Raw genomic sequence first — 15,228 nt, 5'->3', positions numbered from 1 at the left:
TTTGCCTTCCCCATAAATATTTTCAAACTGTTGTGATAATTTCCTGCTTCACATCAGTTCTCAAGAAGGAAAAGTCCTCCAGGCTCTCAGGACCTGAACGCGAAACCAAGGCTCAGTCGCGCTCACCCGCGTGCCCCGTTGTGATTTTAAGCACGCTAAAATGAAAAGGCTTTTTCCTCAGAGATATATTTTCCAGTTACACGTACACTTAGAGCATCACAGATCAGTGGCCCGCATTTGTGCCCCAGGAGCACCCAATTTTTCATGGGCGCTTGGTGTGTTAGTGGGGCTCTCCCTGCTGTGGATGCTTTAGTGTCTGATAAGGGCTGTGCACACCAAAGGGATCCCCCTGTTGAGCTTTTTTTCTAAGGTTTCTAGCTCATCTACCCAACTTCCTCATTTTGTGAGGCTTGTGGCAACCTCATTACCTCTGAGACTTTTGCTCCACTGCCAGATTTGACTGAAAAATTATTAGTGGGAGAATGTGTTTGTAGGAACCTCATTTCCTCAGGAGCCAGGCTAAAAACGCATCAGGAGGAGAAAATGTTTGCCTTTTTTTTTCCCCCTCAATGAAACTGTTTTCCAACCCACTCTTTCTCACGCAGTGTCTCCCATGAGAGCAGGTTGAGCCTTATTTTGCTGCAAAGCCACAAGGACACCATGCCCAGGGACTGTGCCCCACTAAGCTGCTCTCTGCCCGGCCAGAGCTGCCCCCGGGGGTCTTTGACCAGACTTGACATTTTTCGATGGGAAAATAAAAGGGATGGCATCCTCCATGGCAAAGTCCGAGTCCTGCCAACAAAGTGGGGAGAAAGAAGCCCCAGCGCTTCATTTCTGGGTGTCTCAGCGTCCCCATCACTCTCCCTGGCGGCTTCTCCAGCCCCACCGCCATCACCCGAAAGGTGGAGCTCCGAGGCGACAGGGGAATTCTTAACAATTTTTTTTTTAACAAGAGGATTTTCAAGCATTTTGGAAAGTGCTGCCATAATTGTCTTATTGTCTGTATCACTAATGCCTGCCCATAGCGCGCCTGCCCAAAAAGTGGATTTATTACCGCGGTTCAAAGCCCCCTCCGGATTAGCGGCGACTCCTGCTCAGTGGAGGCATTGTGGGCCCCGTCTGTTACTTGTTATGGACGAGACAAAGACAAGGTCTAATCTGTGAAATTTGGCCCAAACTGCAGGGCGCCGAAGCCCTTGGCTTCCCCAAGTGCCAGTTCAGGAGGAAGAAATGGGAGAGCCCTGAGAAGCGGCGCAGGAGGAGGGTCGCTGTGAAACGCCAAGAGATTATTTGGCTTTGCCTGATAAAAGGGGAATTCATTTTCTGCTGGCAAGAAACCTTTAAATCTCCAAGAGAATGTGCTGAGGGACATTGTATGTGAACATGATCCTTTGGAGAACTAAACCCAGTTTGCAATATCACAGGCAAGCTGACAATCTCATTGCAAAGCAGTTAATAGTTAATATTTAAAGCCATTATTAGTATTCAGAGTTAACACAGAGACACTGCAACCTTTGCTTCTGGTTAGCAAACTGGCTGGGGCCAGGCTGGGCGGGTACACATTAAATACCACAGTTTCTCTTCCCTGTGACATAAATCTGTGGGATTTGCAGGATGTGCTGCCCATGGTGAAATGCTCTACTGTTAAATATGGTCTCACCCATCCCCGCAGGATCTGTCCCCAGAACCAGCATAAACCTCTCTGCCTCGCTCAGGTGCGCAGGTGTCAGACCGTAACTGTCCTTGCCCCTGGACCAATAACCAGGGTAGGTGCCCAAAGGAAGGAGCACCGCTTGTCTCGAATTGTGTCTCCAAACACAGGAGCCAAAGCAAACCCGCTAAAAAAGCCTGCCCAGGTCAGGTCTTTGGGACGACCTCAAGGCTGGGTCACCCTTGAGACAGATTCCGGCTGTTGGGGGACAGCAGCACCCACCCCAGGGGTTTCTCACACCTTGCTTTCCCTGGGCAGACGTGTTCACTGGAACCAGGATTTAAAGTACCGAGTTACTAAAGACAGCGGAGCACACAAAAAATAACCCTACAACTACACAAAGCTTGCTTAAGTCATGATATCTGAACTATGCCTCTAAATGCTAAAACATAAGACCAAGTGAAATGTGTTTACTGCATCAGGATGACATGGGCTGCGCTGTTGAAGGAACAGGCAAATTTAAGTTGAGTTGTTTTGACATTTTGCCGTTCAAAATATTGTCGGAATCAAAACATCCACAGAAGCAGCTTGATTTTAGTGCATTTTTTTCCAGCACAAAGCTTCCGTAGCCACATTTTTTACTCCAGTTGGAGTCTTTGGAGGAAAGAAGGAAAGCAACCAAAGGGAGGCAATTTTGGCCATGATTCTGGAAAAGCATTTAAAAGCATGGTTAAATATAAATGTGTACCTAAGGCACATTGGCTACGTGGGACTTAAATTCATACTTAAAACGGAGCGTGATTTCCTGAAGAAGGTTCTTTCTCCATGCAGAAAACTTCATCAATGACTATGGCAAATTAAGGTGGTTTTTCCAGCTGAATGCATTGCTGTTTTACTGCTTAGTGGGCGGCGTAAGGTAAAGCGCTCACGCTTTGGGCTTTTAAATCTAGGAGCCCTGTGACTTATGTTATCATTGCAGATACGGAGTGACAAGAGGAAATCTGGACACCCCGTGAAATTGAGCCTTTTTCTGTCGTTCAGTCAAATGGATTCTTCATCGTTCTGAAAAACTCCCAAGGAAACAGCTTCCCTGAAAACAGGAGGATGCTAATTCTCCAAAAATGCAGGTCTTTCAGGTACCTGCTCAAAAAAGGTCACACCTGAAGACAGTTAAGCCTGGAGATTTATCCCTCTGTTTACCTTTCAACACACGTGTGTGGGAGAAGATTAGCAGCTGGGAATACCTCCGACCAAAATTCGGGGGTGGAAAAATATTTGCATTTTTGTCATGCTATTTGTCAGCCTTCGGTGGGTCAGAGACATCCCAGCGAGTTCAGCCACTATTCCAGGGCATTTTGCATCCCTTCATACACGGTCCTGAGATTTACCTTCGGGTATCTTTTTCAGTCCTAAACCGGCCAAATCTCAACGCACCGTTGCCTGGGCTCGAGCGGACGATGATCTGCCTCAGCAGATTCATACATATAATAGTGGCTTGTCTTGGAAGCTTCAGACAGAGATATAAAACTCTGCGACAGACAGTTTTGCAATAGCATGCCCCCCCAGGGGAAATCTCTTCCGAACTGCAGGCAGTTAGTAGCTGGCTTGGAGTGCTTATATCCGTATATATATTAATCCCAGCTAATGTAACTACAGATGTTCTCATTCATAGGCCTATCTAATCCTGTTGGGCCTTTGCCATGGTGTCTCGTAGCATGAGTTCTACGAGTTAATTACGTGCAGTGCAAAGAAGCATTTCCTTTTATCATTGAAAAAGGTTGCCTTTTAAATGCACTGAATGTCCCTTTGTTCCTGTATTTTAAGGACCAGTGAAGAGGAGCACCTGTCTGACCTTCTCGGCGCTGTGCATTACTTGGCATCCCTCCACCGTCTCTTGGCAAGGCATTTCTAATCTTTTCCGTCGCCCTCAGATGGGTGCCTTTCCATGCCTTTCACTCCAGTCTCCCAGCTGAGGACGTACTATTGATTTCTATAGTCCCATGATATTATATTCAGTGTTACTCTCTACCCCTTTCATAACACAACCTACTATCTTGTTGCTCTTCTGAGCTCCGTTGCAATCAGCCAGATGTTTCATTGACTCCTAGATCTTTTCCTGGAGTGGCTGCAGTTAATTGGGACCCTTCAGCGTGTATGAGCCATCCTGTTCATGAGCCTCCTTCCAATTGTGCCTCCTCCTGCGCGCCGGTTTTTGTCGGCCGTCCCCTCGCCCTTTCAGCCAGTGTGGGCAGGTCTCGCAGAAGACCGACGTGGTCTCCTCACGTCCAGACAAGCCAAGCAGAAGATGGTCACCTAGAAATGCTGTTAGCTCCCTGCTTTCCAGGTCATGGTTATTAGAAAAGAAAAATCAGCTTTCATGGGCAGAGGCACCCCGACTGCCACTCTCATTCCCCATTAAAACCTCACCATATACTCCCACTTCTTGTTTTCTCCTCCACAGCCAGATTTTTAAGCACAAAATAACTTCATTTTTTCACTAGTAATTCCTGGTTATTTCTGCCACAGACACTCATTGAAGATTTTTCTTCAGGGCATTCTGAAAAAACTAGATCACGACAGTTATTTTCCTTCCCCCCGATGCTGTGTGAACTAACAGACTAAAGACGCGCCGTTTCCTTGCACCAACGTCACTCCTGTTTGTTCCTCTCCCGACTCACCCACAGCACCATTGTGTCCTCCTCTACGGAGTGATTCTTTTAAGCAAGGCAGGAGGATACAGAGGATAAATCATTGCCAGTGATGGCCCAGGACCCTCCTTTCCCAATCAGGGAGGTGTCCTCAGCTCTGGTGCCTCATGGCCCCCCCTCTGCTCAGTGCAGAGGGCGGCTGATATTATGCATCGTGATGAGTGACGGACAAACACTTGCACCCACGGAAGTCCACGCATGAACATGTTTAACAGATCGAAGGGTGCCTATCAGAAAGGAGGCGAGGATGCTAAAGGGGTGTTTGCATCAATCACACCCCCTTTGCGACTCTAGTGCAGTCTCTCCTTACAACCCAAAGGAATTTGAACAGTACTAGAAAAATCAGCATTAACCATCAGCAGCCCAGCGACTCCATGGCTGGGGAAGGAGAAGAGCCTGTAATTGCTGGCTGCAAGTGTTTGCACTGGCCAGGGAACTGCAAATTGCCTTTAATTGCTCCTAATTGCTGGCACTGGTTCAGTTCCTCCGGGACAGGGACCGCAAGTGTACATCTGCAGACACTGCTTCAACCACCTCCTGCCTCCCCGCACCAGGAGGGTTGAGTTGCTGCTGATTCGGAGAGTTTTCTGGAAGGTAGAAAAGTCAAAACGGGGTCAGGCATTCAAGGAGCCGGTGTGCTGCTGCCCAAGGCAGCCGTCCTGCACTCGCAGCGTCCTCTGCTGCAAGGGGAACCGGTGGCAGAAAGCACATCCCGACACCCAGAGAGGATTTACCCCACGGCGTGTCAGAGGGAGCTGTCAGTGATCAGCTAGGGGTTTCTCCTGGTGAGGTCCTGGGCCAAGGGCTCAGGATTCCCAGCTCCTCTGCCACTTGTCTACTCTGTAACCTTGGGCACATCGCATGTCCCCACGGGGACACGGCTAACACCCGTACTGCAGAGTCCTCGCAGGAGCCCGCCTTGGGGAGAGAGTAGGCAGCCTCAGACAGATACGGCTGTAAAAATAACCACGGCAGCTTTGGACAAGCTGTGCCGAGGCATTACCTCATGAGGGAAGGAAGCAGCAGCATCGCTATTTATTTATGTGGTGTCCAAAGAAGCACTCTGTGCTCTGCAGCCCATCCTCCAAGAGCCTGATTCTGTAAATCTTACTCACCACGAACATTTTTTTTCCTTTTTTCCCCCTTTTTTTTTTTTCCCTCTCTCGTCCAAGCGGTCCCACTGAAATCAGTGCAATCCGTTCACATGGGGGAGGATTACTCACAGGATGGGGGTTTGCAGGCGATGCCTGAAACCAGCAGGCGCAGCCCCAAAGGGGACGTCTGAAACATGAGGCATGTTCCTCCCCATCCTCCTGCCCTTTGCCTCTCCTTGTGTAACCCTTCCCTGATTTGCTTATTTTTGTATTAACTCCTGCCTCTCTGCTCTTCTTTAACTCTTTTCTGTCCTGTTCCTTCTTCAGGCTCTTGCTTAATGTGTTTTTACTTCCTCTCTCCCAGCAAGATTGAAGCCATCCCTTGGGGCTGCAGCGTGCACGCTTTCCCACCTAAACGTCGCTCTGCTCTCTGCGCTCATCACCAGCCACACTGATTCAATGTTAAAACTTTTCCAGTCAAAACCGGGTTTGATAGAAAAAGCAAGTTTTCTCCTACGGGCAGGTTTGCAAGTGGCTGGTTCCCAGAGGCAGCTCAAGGCAGGGGGCGAGAGTAGGGCTTTTAATCAAAAACCCCAAATCAGAAGTGGTAGGGGAGGAGAAAAGAAGCAAAAGCTTTGTTGTTAGGGTTTTTTTCTCTCCCATGTGAAAAATCATGGTTTTGGCAAGGCTCAGCCTCTTCCAGCACTGGCAGAGCTGGGGGACGGCAGCAGTTTGCTGGTGCTCTGGGGTGGGCTGCGTGGGGATGGGATGCCCCGTGCAGGGAGAAGGGGACATCCCAGTGCAGGGGGGCTCCAGGCCCCATCCGAACCCTGCTGGGAGGGGCACCAGTCCAGGAGCTGCTGCCCTTTGAAGGTCAAACTGGGGCTGCTGGTGCAGGGAGCAGGAGAAGGACGGTGCTGGGCAGGTTGGAGGGAAGCTCCAGCCAAACCCCAAAACTTTGATGCCTATCACAGATGAATATGGGATGAGATCTCCCACCCCCAAGTGAGGCAGGTTTAGGATGTCTCAGAGCCAGGGGGGTGCAAGACAAACCAAGAGGCATTGTAGGGTCCAGCACAAACCCTCATGGGAGTGATACGCTCAGTTTTGGGGGATTTGGGGTGTTTGAAAGCCAAACTCAGCCACTGGAGCCTGTGGAGACACTCGCACTGGTCCTGACCCACAGACCAGTCCCCTCCAGATTTTGGGCAGTGGGAAAAGTTTTCCCCCAAACCTCTTTTTAGCAGGCAGCTCCCCTGAGGGGCAGGAGGGCAGGATCAGCGCTCCCCGGGGATGATTTTGGCTGGCTCCTTCCCGAGGATGCTGCACAAGAAAAGGAAAGCTTTCCTGCCTTTCCCTGCCACCACTCAGCAGGGGCAGACCACAGTCTGGCACGGCGCTTGCAGCTCTTAGAAATCAGGGCTGTTAACAAATGTGCAAGGCCGTAATCCTTTTGGAACTGTGATGATAACAAGCCCCAATGCTTTTTTTCTTTTTTTTGGCTTTTTTTTTTTTTTTTTTTTAACAAACAGCTGCGCCGGTAGGTCCCACTGTGGGAAATGAGATGGTGAATGATTTCAAGTGCAGTATTTACATCCCCTGCCAAACCCTTCACATCTGCCCAGCTCTGCCGTCAAGCCTCCATCCATCTGGCCAGGAACAGCAGGTCCTCCAGCCTGCCTGCATCCCACAAGGGCATTTCCTTCCTGCGCCCGCAGTGCCAGCTGCCAGGGATGCTGCTCAGCGGGGAAGGGCTTGAGCGAAAGCACTGAATGGAGGGTGGGTTGGTTTTTTTTTTTGTAGCGCACGTGAAGTGAATTCCCAACATCTCCGAAAGCAGTTGCTTCCTGCCTCAGAACTCGTGTGCTGAAGGGGTGATGAAATGCTCCTTGATTTTGTACCTCTTCCTTACAGCCCCGCCACCGCCGCAGGGAGCCCAAGGGAGTTTGAAGCCGGCGGGGGCGGGGGCAGCGGGTGCTGTGGCTCCCAGAGCCCTCCGGCGGAGCTGCCTTGCCTGCTCCCCTCCTCTTCAAGTCCTGCAAACTCTTGATCACAGCACCCACGGGATGAGGCAGTTGCAGTGTCCGTGGGTGGGTATCCTTGAGCAGGGGACACCCGATGCTGCCTCTCCGGATCTGTAAAGCTCTCATTGCTCTGGCCAAGACACCCTGGCTGGATCCATCCCTGCGGCGGCACCGGCTGTGGCTGGGCCATTCCCTCTCCGGTGCTATCCCCTCTGCGCCCAAGCAACGGCCATGCACAACCCTTCTGCCAAATGCCACCTCTGTTTCAGGTCCGTGGGGTCACTGGCTGGACGGGACGTTGGCCGGAGGTCCAGCACCAGCCACGGAGAAGGTGGAGCCGTGCCACGAGGGTTGCCGGCAGCCCACGGCGCTCACCCCGCAACACCGCCTGCACCCGCTCTGCTGTGCGCCTGACCCTCCTCTTGTGTGTTCCCCCCACAGAGTGCGATTGCCATCCCGTGGGCGCCGCCGGCCAAACCTGTAACCAAACCACGGGCCAATGTCCCTGCAAAGACGGCGTCACCGGCATCACGTGCAATCGATGCGCCAAAGGCTACCAGCAAAGCCGGTCTCCCATTGCCCCCTGCATAAGTAGGTGGATTGCTCTTTCAATGTCTGTAGATTAGAGATATTAACCTTTGTAAACCCACAGGAGCCACTGCTCAGGCTGGGCAGCTACTAACGCCGTTGCATGCGTGCCGACGGGCAGGGCTCGGGGGACGGAGCTGCCTCGGTACCCCTGCCAGCTGCACCGCCTGCAGTAGGGCATATTGTCCAGGATTCACCCCTAGTTTCCAAGTAGCTCATCTGCCTTGTTGGGTGGGTTCTGTGAGTGCACCTACAGCCCAGAAGTTTGACTTTGCTTCACAGAGCAAAGGTGCCCTGGGAGCACATTTGCTTTGGGGTACCACATTGGGTCTGGATGCTACAGCAGATCACTACAACCAGGTTTTTCCCTCCAAAATCCAGCTGTGCTGCACAGGCACAGAGCTCAAATCAGAGGAGCTGCTGGTTTGATGGAGTTGCCGTCACAGTAACGCAGCCGGTAGCACCTGGATTGCTAAAGGGGCTCTCGCACTCACACAACCCACCCAGAAACATGGGCTGTTTTACCATTTGCTTCCTTGGGTTTGCTTTTTAGTTTGCCTTCCCAAGGCTGCTCTCATTCTCTGCCCTCGAAACAACACCAGCAAGCACCAGGTACAGCCCCCAAAGCCTCTCTGCTGCAGCTTTTGTTCTGCAAACATCCACGTCCCCACTCAGTCCATGTCGAGCGCTCGCTGCCCAGGCAAGGTGTGCTTTAGCCCAGTGCTTGTCTCTGCTGCTTTTTTGCTGCTGTTTTGCTGTTGTTGGATCACTGAGTGGCTCACGCACCTTGCGAGAGACATCTCCACCTGCCCCCACGAAACCAAGCATCAAGATTATGGTGCCTGGGAGGGGCTGGGAAGGAGGGGCTGCCCCCCTCAATGTCGACTCCCTGCTGGAAAAAAGGGTAAAAAGGCCCAATGGGAAAAGCAAAGTGAAGGTTGAAAGAATCAAGTCTTTGGTGGGAACCCACAGTCTGCTCCCACGCTGTCCCCTGGCAGCATCTGCCTCTCAGGATGGCCATTGCCAAATTAGAGGGCAGATAGCCTTTCTCCACCTTCTCCTGCTGAAGAAAACATACATTCCAGGGTGGTTTTTGGTCACTTGAGATTCATTCTTCCCCGTGTCGCAAGAGCTCAAACCAAATGCTTGTTTCCCCAAGATGCTGCAGTCATGGCTCCGGTATGCTCTGCAGCAAGTATGTGCAAAGGTTTATCATTAATCATTCCCCAGGGCCATGGTAAATCAGAGAGTAAATTGTTCCTTGCATCACCTCCCTTGGGATTCATTTCACTAAATAAAAACAGACACAGAATTTCAACATGATCCAACCAGGCGTTTGGAGCCGGGCTGTGCTCACGCCAGCTGCCGAACCGGCGTGCTCAAGGCTGCCCGCTGGCATGAGCCTGGCAGGGCTGCCCTGCCCTGGCCCTGCAGCCCAGCCACCATCCCGGCACTCTGGAGAGCCCCTTACTTGTGTGCCTCTGCAAAACTTCCTTTCCAAAGGGCCAAAAATTTTGGTCGAAACATTTCTCAAGCAATGCTCTGTTCTGGCTACCAAGCCGCTAGGCAGTTGTTGGGAGTTTGGTCTGCATGTACAATGCTAAAGCAATTAAAATGAGGATGTGAGCAACTCACAATTCTCTCATCCTAAAAAAACCTAAACCAGCACATTTTCATCCTCGAAAAATGTCAGTCAGCATACCCTACATGGGGGGGGAAGTATTTCACACATACTTCATCCATGCATAGTGGAGGGCACTTGCTCCCCATCCCTACCTGCACCGCTCTTCCACCTGCCGCTGGGAGGGCACAGCTGTGCTGCACCTAGCAAGGGGCTGTCCACGTTATCTGCGAGAGCACAGTTACTCTCTGATCTACCACGGCTTAAGTCCCAAAAAGTTATAGCCATGCAAGGACCACCTCATGGGGAATAAACAAGACACCAGTGGGGCCCGTCTGCATAGCAGCCCACGCAGGCAGGCACGAGCACCCATCCAGCCGCCAGTTTCGGGACAGCTTTGCTGGCTGTTCACATACAGCCTGATTATGCACCACGTGTTCCACATGGGCTTGTGTCTGTGTTTAATTGCATGAAGGTGAATGACTCAAAAAGTCATCTAATGCTAATTGGGGCTGCACCCTTACGAGCTGCCGCCACTGCAATGCAGGCAGACCCAAGCACTCCCTGCCTCCGCGGCCAGGCAGGTTCCCGAGAGCAAAAGCAGAAGGAGGCAGATGCTGAACCCAGGCTTGTGCCTAAATTCCGCTTTCAAAATGGACTGGTAGGGTGTTCGCCCTCCAGGATTCCCAGCGATGCACAGAAACTGCAGCACTGTGCCCTAAATGTGCAAATGATGGCAGTCATGAGAGCTGCGTATGTGCGCTGGGGAAAAGAGAGCGCCTTGCCAAAGCTGGGGCCATATAATGCGCTCCATCTGCAGTCCATCCTTTTAACATCAACAAACACAGTCAGACTTGGGTATGAAGATCCAGAACATTATGTGGTTTCAGCTATGTAAAGCCAGCCCCAAATCAAAACCAGGGATCATTGCACTGGCACCAGAGATGTTTGTGTTTCCTTTAAATGCGTGAGATAACGCTTGCATCCCAGCAGGTAGCTGCAGTGCTTTACCTGCAGCCTATCTCCCACGAGAGGAGTCGTAGCACTGCCTCAGACGTGCATGGAAACAGCAGCTGGAAGGGAAAGCCCGGGGTCGGGGAGAGGCAGCGACGCTCCCATTGCCTGCCGGGGCTGGGCACGGCACAGCAGGCAGCCACACCGCCCTGCCTGGCCGGTGCACCCTCCGAGCCCCTGCAAGAGCACCCCTCCCCCTGGGGCACAAACCGGGACCTAGCAATTGCGGCGGGCTGTGTCTGGGCACCATAGCAATCGCTGGCTGTGGCACCGTATCAGTTACCTGGCTGGCTGTATCTTCTTTTATTTTTAGCCACAAGCCAAAATTTTTGGTTTAAAAACCCCTTTCCCACACCCTCTCGGGAGGCCCAGTTCCCCAGAGGGTATGGTCCTGGTGTGCTGGTTCCTGGGGCTCTTGCAAGGCTCCTTGCTGGAGCGCGTGGTTGGGAAACACCCCTTGCTGGGGTGGGAAGGGCATGGGAAGGGCAAAGATAGTGTGTGCGGGGATCAGGCTCTTTGGGATCGGGAATAATGCCTCCTTCTTTTATCTCCTCTCCTTTCCTGCCTGCTTCTGGCTGTCCCGCACAGAGATCCCTGCCGCTCCCCCCACCACGGCCGCCAGCAGCACAGAGGAACCTGCAGGTACGTTGTCTCTTCTTTTATAGCATCTTGATGGTAAATGCCTTCTGAGCAATCATCTGCCTGGTGTGAAATTGCGTTAAGTTAATACATAAATTGTGTTGTTTGTGTGACAAACAGCTTCCTTTTATGCCCAAAATGTCTGACTATTTGAAACCAGCGTGCAGTGTCCTGAGAGACGGGTGTTTCCAGGAGTACGTGGGGGTGTAGGGAAGATGCAGAAAGATTTTCCCAGAGGTGGTTAAATCTATAAACACACAGGGGTTACCAATGCTTGATGGAAAAGAGGTAAGGACTCAGGACCGCTACCGGCTGATTATTAAAATTGAGTAAAAGAGCCCTAAGGGTGAGAGAACAGTCCAGATGAGTTTTTCTGGTGGAGGAGGACCAGAGAGCCAAAATTCCCCCAAAAGAGAACAAAAGCCTAAGCGTTGCTTACTGCTGCGTATGAGCAGTTCCTTCCTTTTTTTTTGCCTAGATCCACGTATTTCTGGGGCTGAGCAATCTCAGGTGCTGATGTGATCTGTGTACGTTAGCAGCAATGTGTCTCACGTCCGGCTGTGCGGGTCCTTGGGGTGGGACGCGGCTGTGGTCGGTGGCACCGCTGGGGACGGTCGTGCTCAGAGGTGTCTCAAGGCCAGTGACTCTAATAGCTGGGGGAAGTATCTTAGTGTGGAGAGGGAGGTCCTGCAGCACAGGTCCTGCAGTAGCAGCTGCAGCCTGGGGACAGCGGTGCAGCCCTGATGGACTTGGATCACCATATTTACACAAGCTGCAATACAGAGGATCATCCCGAGGAAGCTTTGGCACATCACGCTGCGTGTGTCCTCCCGTTTCCCCTCCCCTTGCCCTTGCGCCAAATACAACCCCTGCAATGCCGACCCGGGGCTCAGCGCGCCTCTTCGTACGCCCCATCCCCACCGCCACAACTGCACCAACAGTCCCCCTCCTCCCCTCCTGATTTACACCCCCAGAGGGATTGACACCTGCCCCCGCCATGTCACCGAGGGACTGCCCTGTCCCCAGCTCCCTTGGGGTCAGACGGGTCTGAGCAGGGAACGACGGCAGGAGCCGGAGGGCCCTGGGAAATGGTGCCTTATTCTGTCCCGCTGCCTGCAGATTCCCAGGGTATTTGAAGAGCACCGTGGCTGTGAAGGACACGGGCTGTAAAGGCTGTTTACTTTTGTCTCACCAGTGTAGGAGAGTTCATAAATTAAGGATTTTATACTAAAAGTGATGGGCGTCACCTTGAATTGAACTCGGAGCCCAGGCTCGCCCCATGGCAGGGCTTTTCACACAGGCTGTGGCGGTTGCTGTATGCTCAGGAGCTCTTCCCAGGGTGGGAAACCCAGGGAGCAAAGGGCCAACATCTTCAGCCCCCAGTGTCATGGGAGGGCGAAGCCCACGGTTTTCTGTAGGACTAATTTGAAGGACAAGTTCTGCCACCTCTAAGCACAGCAGCAGCCACTCTCTGTTTCAGTGTCTTTTCTTACACTGGTGTGAGCAAGAAATGCCTTGCAGCCTCGGATTTGTGCCTATTGCTTTGTGTGTGCTTCTTAAAGCGTCCCCACTGACCTGCAAGGCTGAGAGGAGCACGAAGACACACCAAAAACCTGCCCCAGCCCGCATGCTTCCAGCTCAGGTTCTGGTGAACAGCCCTTTTGCTGCTTTGCCGTATTAATTAGGTGCCGACATGAGATGTGGGGTTTGGTGAGTCCATCTCAATGAAGTACTGAGCTATAAGGAATAGAGGCTGTCCTACCTAACCTGAAGCCAAACAGGGGTAGGTCTTCTCTTCCTTACACCAATGTTTCCTGACAACTCCAGCCTCTGTAACCTGCTTCCATCAGGAGAAATCTTCTTCCCCAGCTCCTCAGGAGCTTAATTACATGCCATAGTGCATCTCACCAGCTTCTTTCAGCCACAGAAATCTCCTCCCCAAAGCTCCCGTTCAACCTCCCATATTGTCCTGGCTGCAAGCAGACTCAGTGTGGGGATGTCCCTGGCCGGCAGGCACTCCTCAGGTCTTCTTCCGAGCCCCGTGAGAGCGGGCAGCTCCTGCAGCCTCTGCACCTCTTTCATTAATCCCAACACCGCAGTTCCACGCGATGCTGTAGGTGCATCCCGGCAGTGCCAGCTAAACATGCTGGATGCATGGGGTAGAGCAGGCTTCCCTCTCCCCATCTCAGTCTGTGGGAGGTAAATTTATGTCTGCAACTCCCTGTTTCACCCCTTGCTGTAAAGGAAGCCCAGGGTCTTGCTGAGACTTTTAGATGCTTAATTGAGGGTGGTTTTTTCCCATCCACAGGGACTGTGCTGCTGATATGTGGAAGATTTATAGGCAGATAGAGCATATCAGCTAGTAGTTTAAGGATCAGTGGGACCTCCAGAAAAATACATCCACTGCCCTGCAGAGTGTGCACTGCAGGAGGGGCTCAATCCCAACCGCTCCTCCCTGCAGCAGAAGGTGGGTGGTAGCAGAGCAGGGTCCGAAGGGTTTATCTGGATCCTGCTGGGGCAAGCTCTGCTCCACGGTGTCATCACGTTAAACTGAGCGTCATCACCTGAAAATTTACTGACCAATCTTTGGGGATGGGGCCTTCGGCACTTGGCATCACCATTTACAAACTGAACATGTCAAGCCGGGGGTTGAGCCCTACTCGGCCCTTGCAGCCCCGCAGGGCAGCGCTTTCACCCTCCACCACGCAATAATAAACCCGCGCATTGCTTGAATACAAAAGCTCAACAGATGAAATACCAGATTTCTCACAGGCCCCTGCTAGTTAGCTGGGACTTGCAGACTAAATGTTCTGTCTTTTGGCCTGGGAACACTGAGATTTTATGCTCCACACCAGGATTCGTCTGTTCCTCCCCCCATAACCTCCCAAACCCGCTCTGTTCCCAGCCTGTGGCAGGGGTGGCAGAATAGACCTCTCATACCTCAATGCTACCGATTTTATCACTGGCTCTGCCAATGAATGTGGATGTTTGGCAGCCAAGGAGATGCAGAGATGGCTTCTCACAGCCCTTTCTGCAAGGAATTTGGTTTCTGAGATGAAGCCCTGCGTGAAGCTACAGTGCTGGGGTCTCCTCACACCATCGGTGCCCGTGGGAGAAGCAGCCCTGGCACTCGCACTGGGCACCTCCCAGCCAGAACCTCGTCATGTGTGGATGAGCTTCGTAGGGTGCTGTGGGTTGGTGTAACAGAGAACCTGGGAGCCTGGGGAGTCCTGTCCTTTCCGTCCAGCCCCAGCACCAGACAGGCTGTCTGTCCCTGCCAGGGACTCTTTGCCTGGTGGGAGCCTTCCCACATAAACATTCATCCCACCCTGCACCTACCTGCCCTGGCATGCTCTACTGACCCACCGGGGGTCATGAAGGATGACGGGGGGATGCTGGCTTTTCTGAGTCACCCTTGAGTGTCTGTGGTCCTTGGTGCAGTCTCCTTTCCTCAGGCTCCTTCCTGCCAGGGGCCAGGGCACATCCCACCCAGTGCAGCTGCCCCAGCCCTCTCCTAAAGGCAAGGCTTACCCCATCCCCTCCCCTGCATGAGGTCAGGTTGCAGGGCACTGGATGCATTTCTGAGTGAGTAAACAACTGCTTTGCCCCATCGTTGTGGTGGGAAGCATCCCGCAGGACAGCTTTGCGTGCAGCTTGCCCTGCTAAGCCACCTACCAGCCTTGAAGCTGGTGGCAAGAGGTGACACTTGAGCAGTGTCCCTCAGTTTGAACTGGCCACAGCGCCTCACTGTCCCTCAGCGCCCTTTTGCTGCTGTTAGGAGCTCATTCATCTGGGCATGTCCCTGTTCATCAGTCCAAAAGAGCCTTTCTGAGGACATTCCCTATCATACCCAGTCTTTTCCCTGCCAGACCCCGTGTCCTCTCACATC

The 15,228-nt window shown here is 52.4% G+C and overlaps 1 protein-coding gene across 1 annotated transcript in view; it reads left to right on the top strand.

Annotated features, from left to right (window-relative positions):
* The window catches only part of NTN1 (netrin 1), a 108,658-nt gene that overhangs the window by 63,791 nt on the left and 29,639 nt on the right, over nucleotides 1-15,228 (top strand). The window contains exons 3-4 of the mRNA XM_064467264.1: nucleotides 7,919-8,068; nucleotides 11,289-11,342. Of these exons, the coding sequence (XP_064323334.1) occupies nucleotides 7,919-8,068; nucleotides 11,289-11,342 (204 nt within the window). The remainder of the gene's footprint in view (nucleotides 1-7,918; nucleotides 8,069-11,288; nucleotides 11,343-15,228) is intronic.

Source organism: Phalacrocorax carbo, chromosome 16, assembly GCF_963921805.1.
Source record: "Phalacrocorax carbo chromosome 16, bPhaCar2.1, whole genome shotgun sequence".
NCBI lineage: Eukaryota > Metazoa > Chordata > Aves > Suliformes > Phalacrocoracidae > Phalacrocorax > Phalacrocorax carbo.
This window is presented reverse-complemented; position numbering and strand designations above follow the sequence as displayed.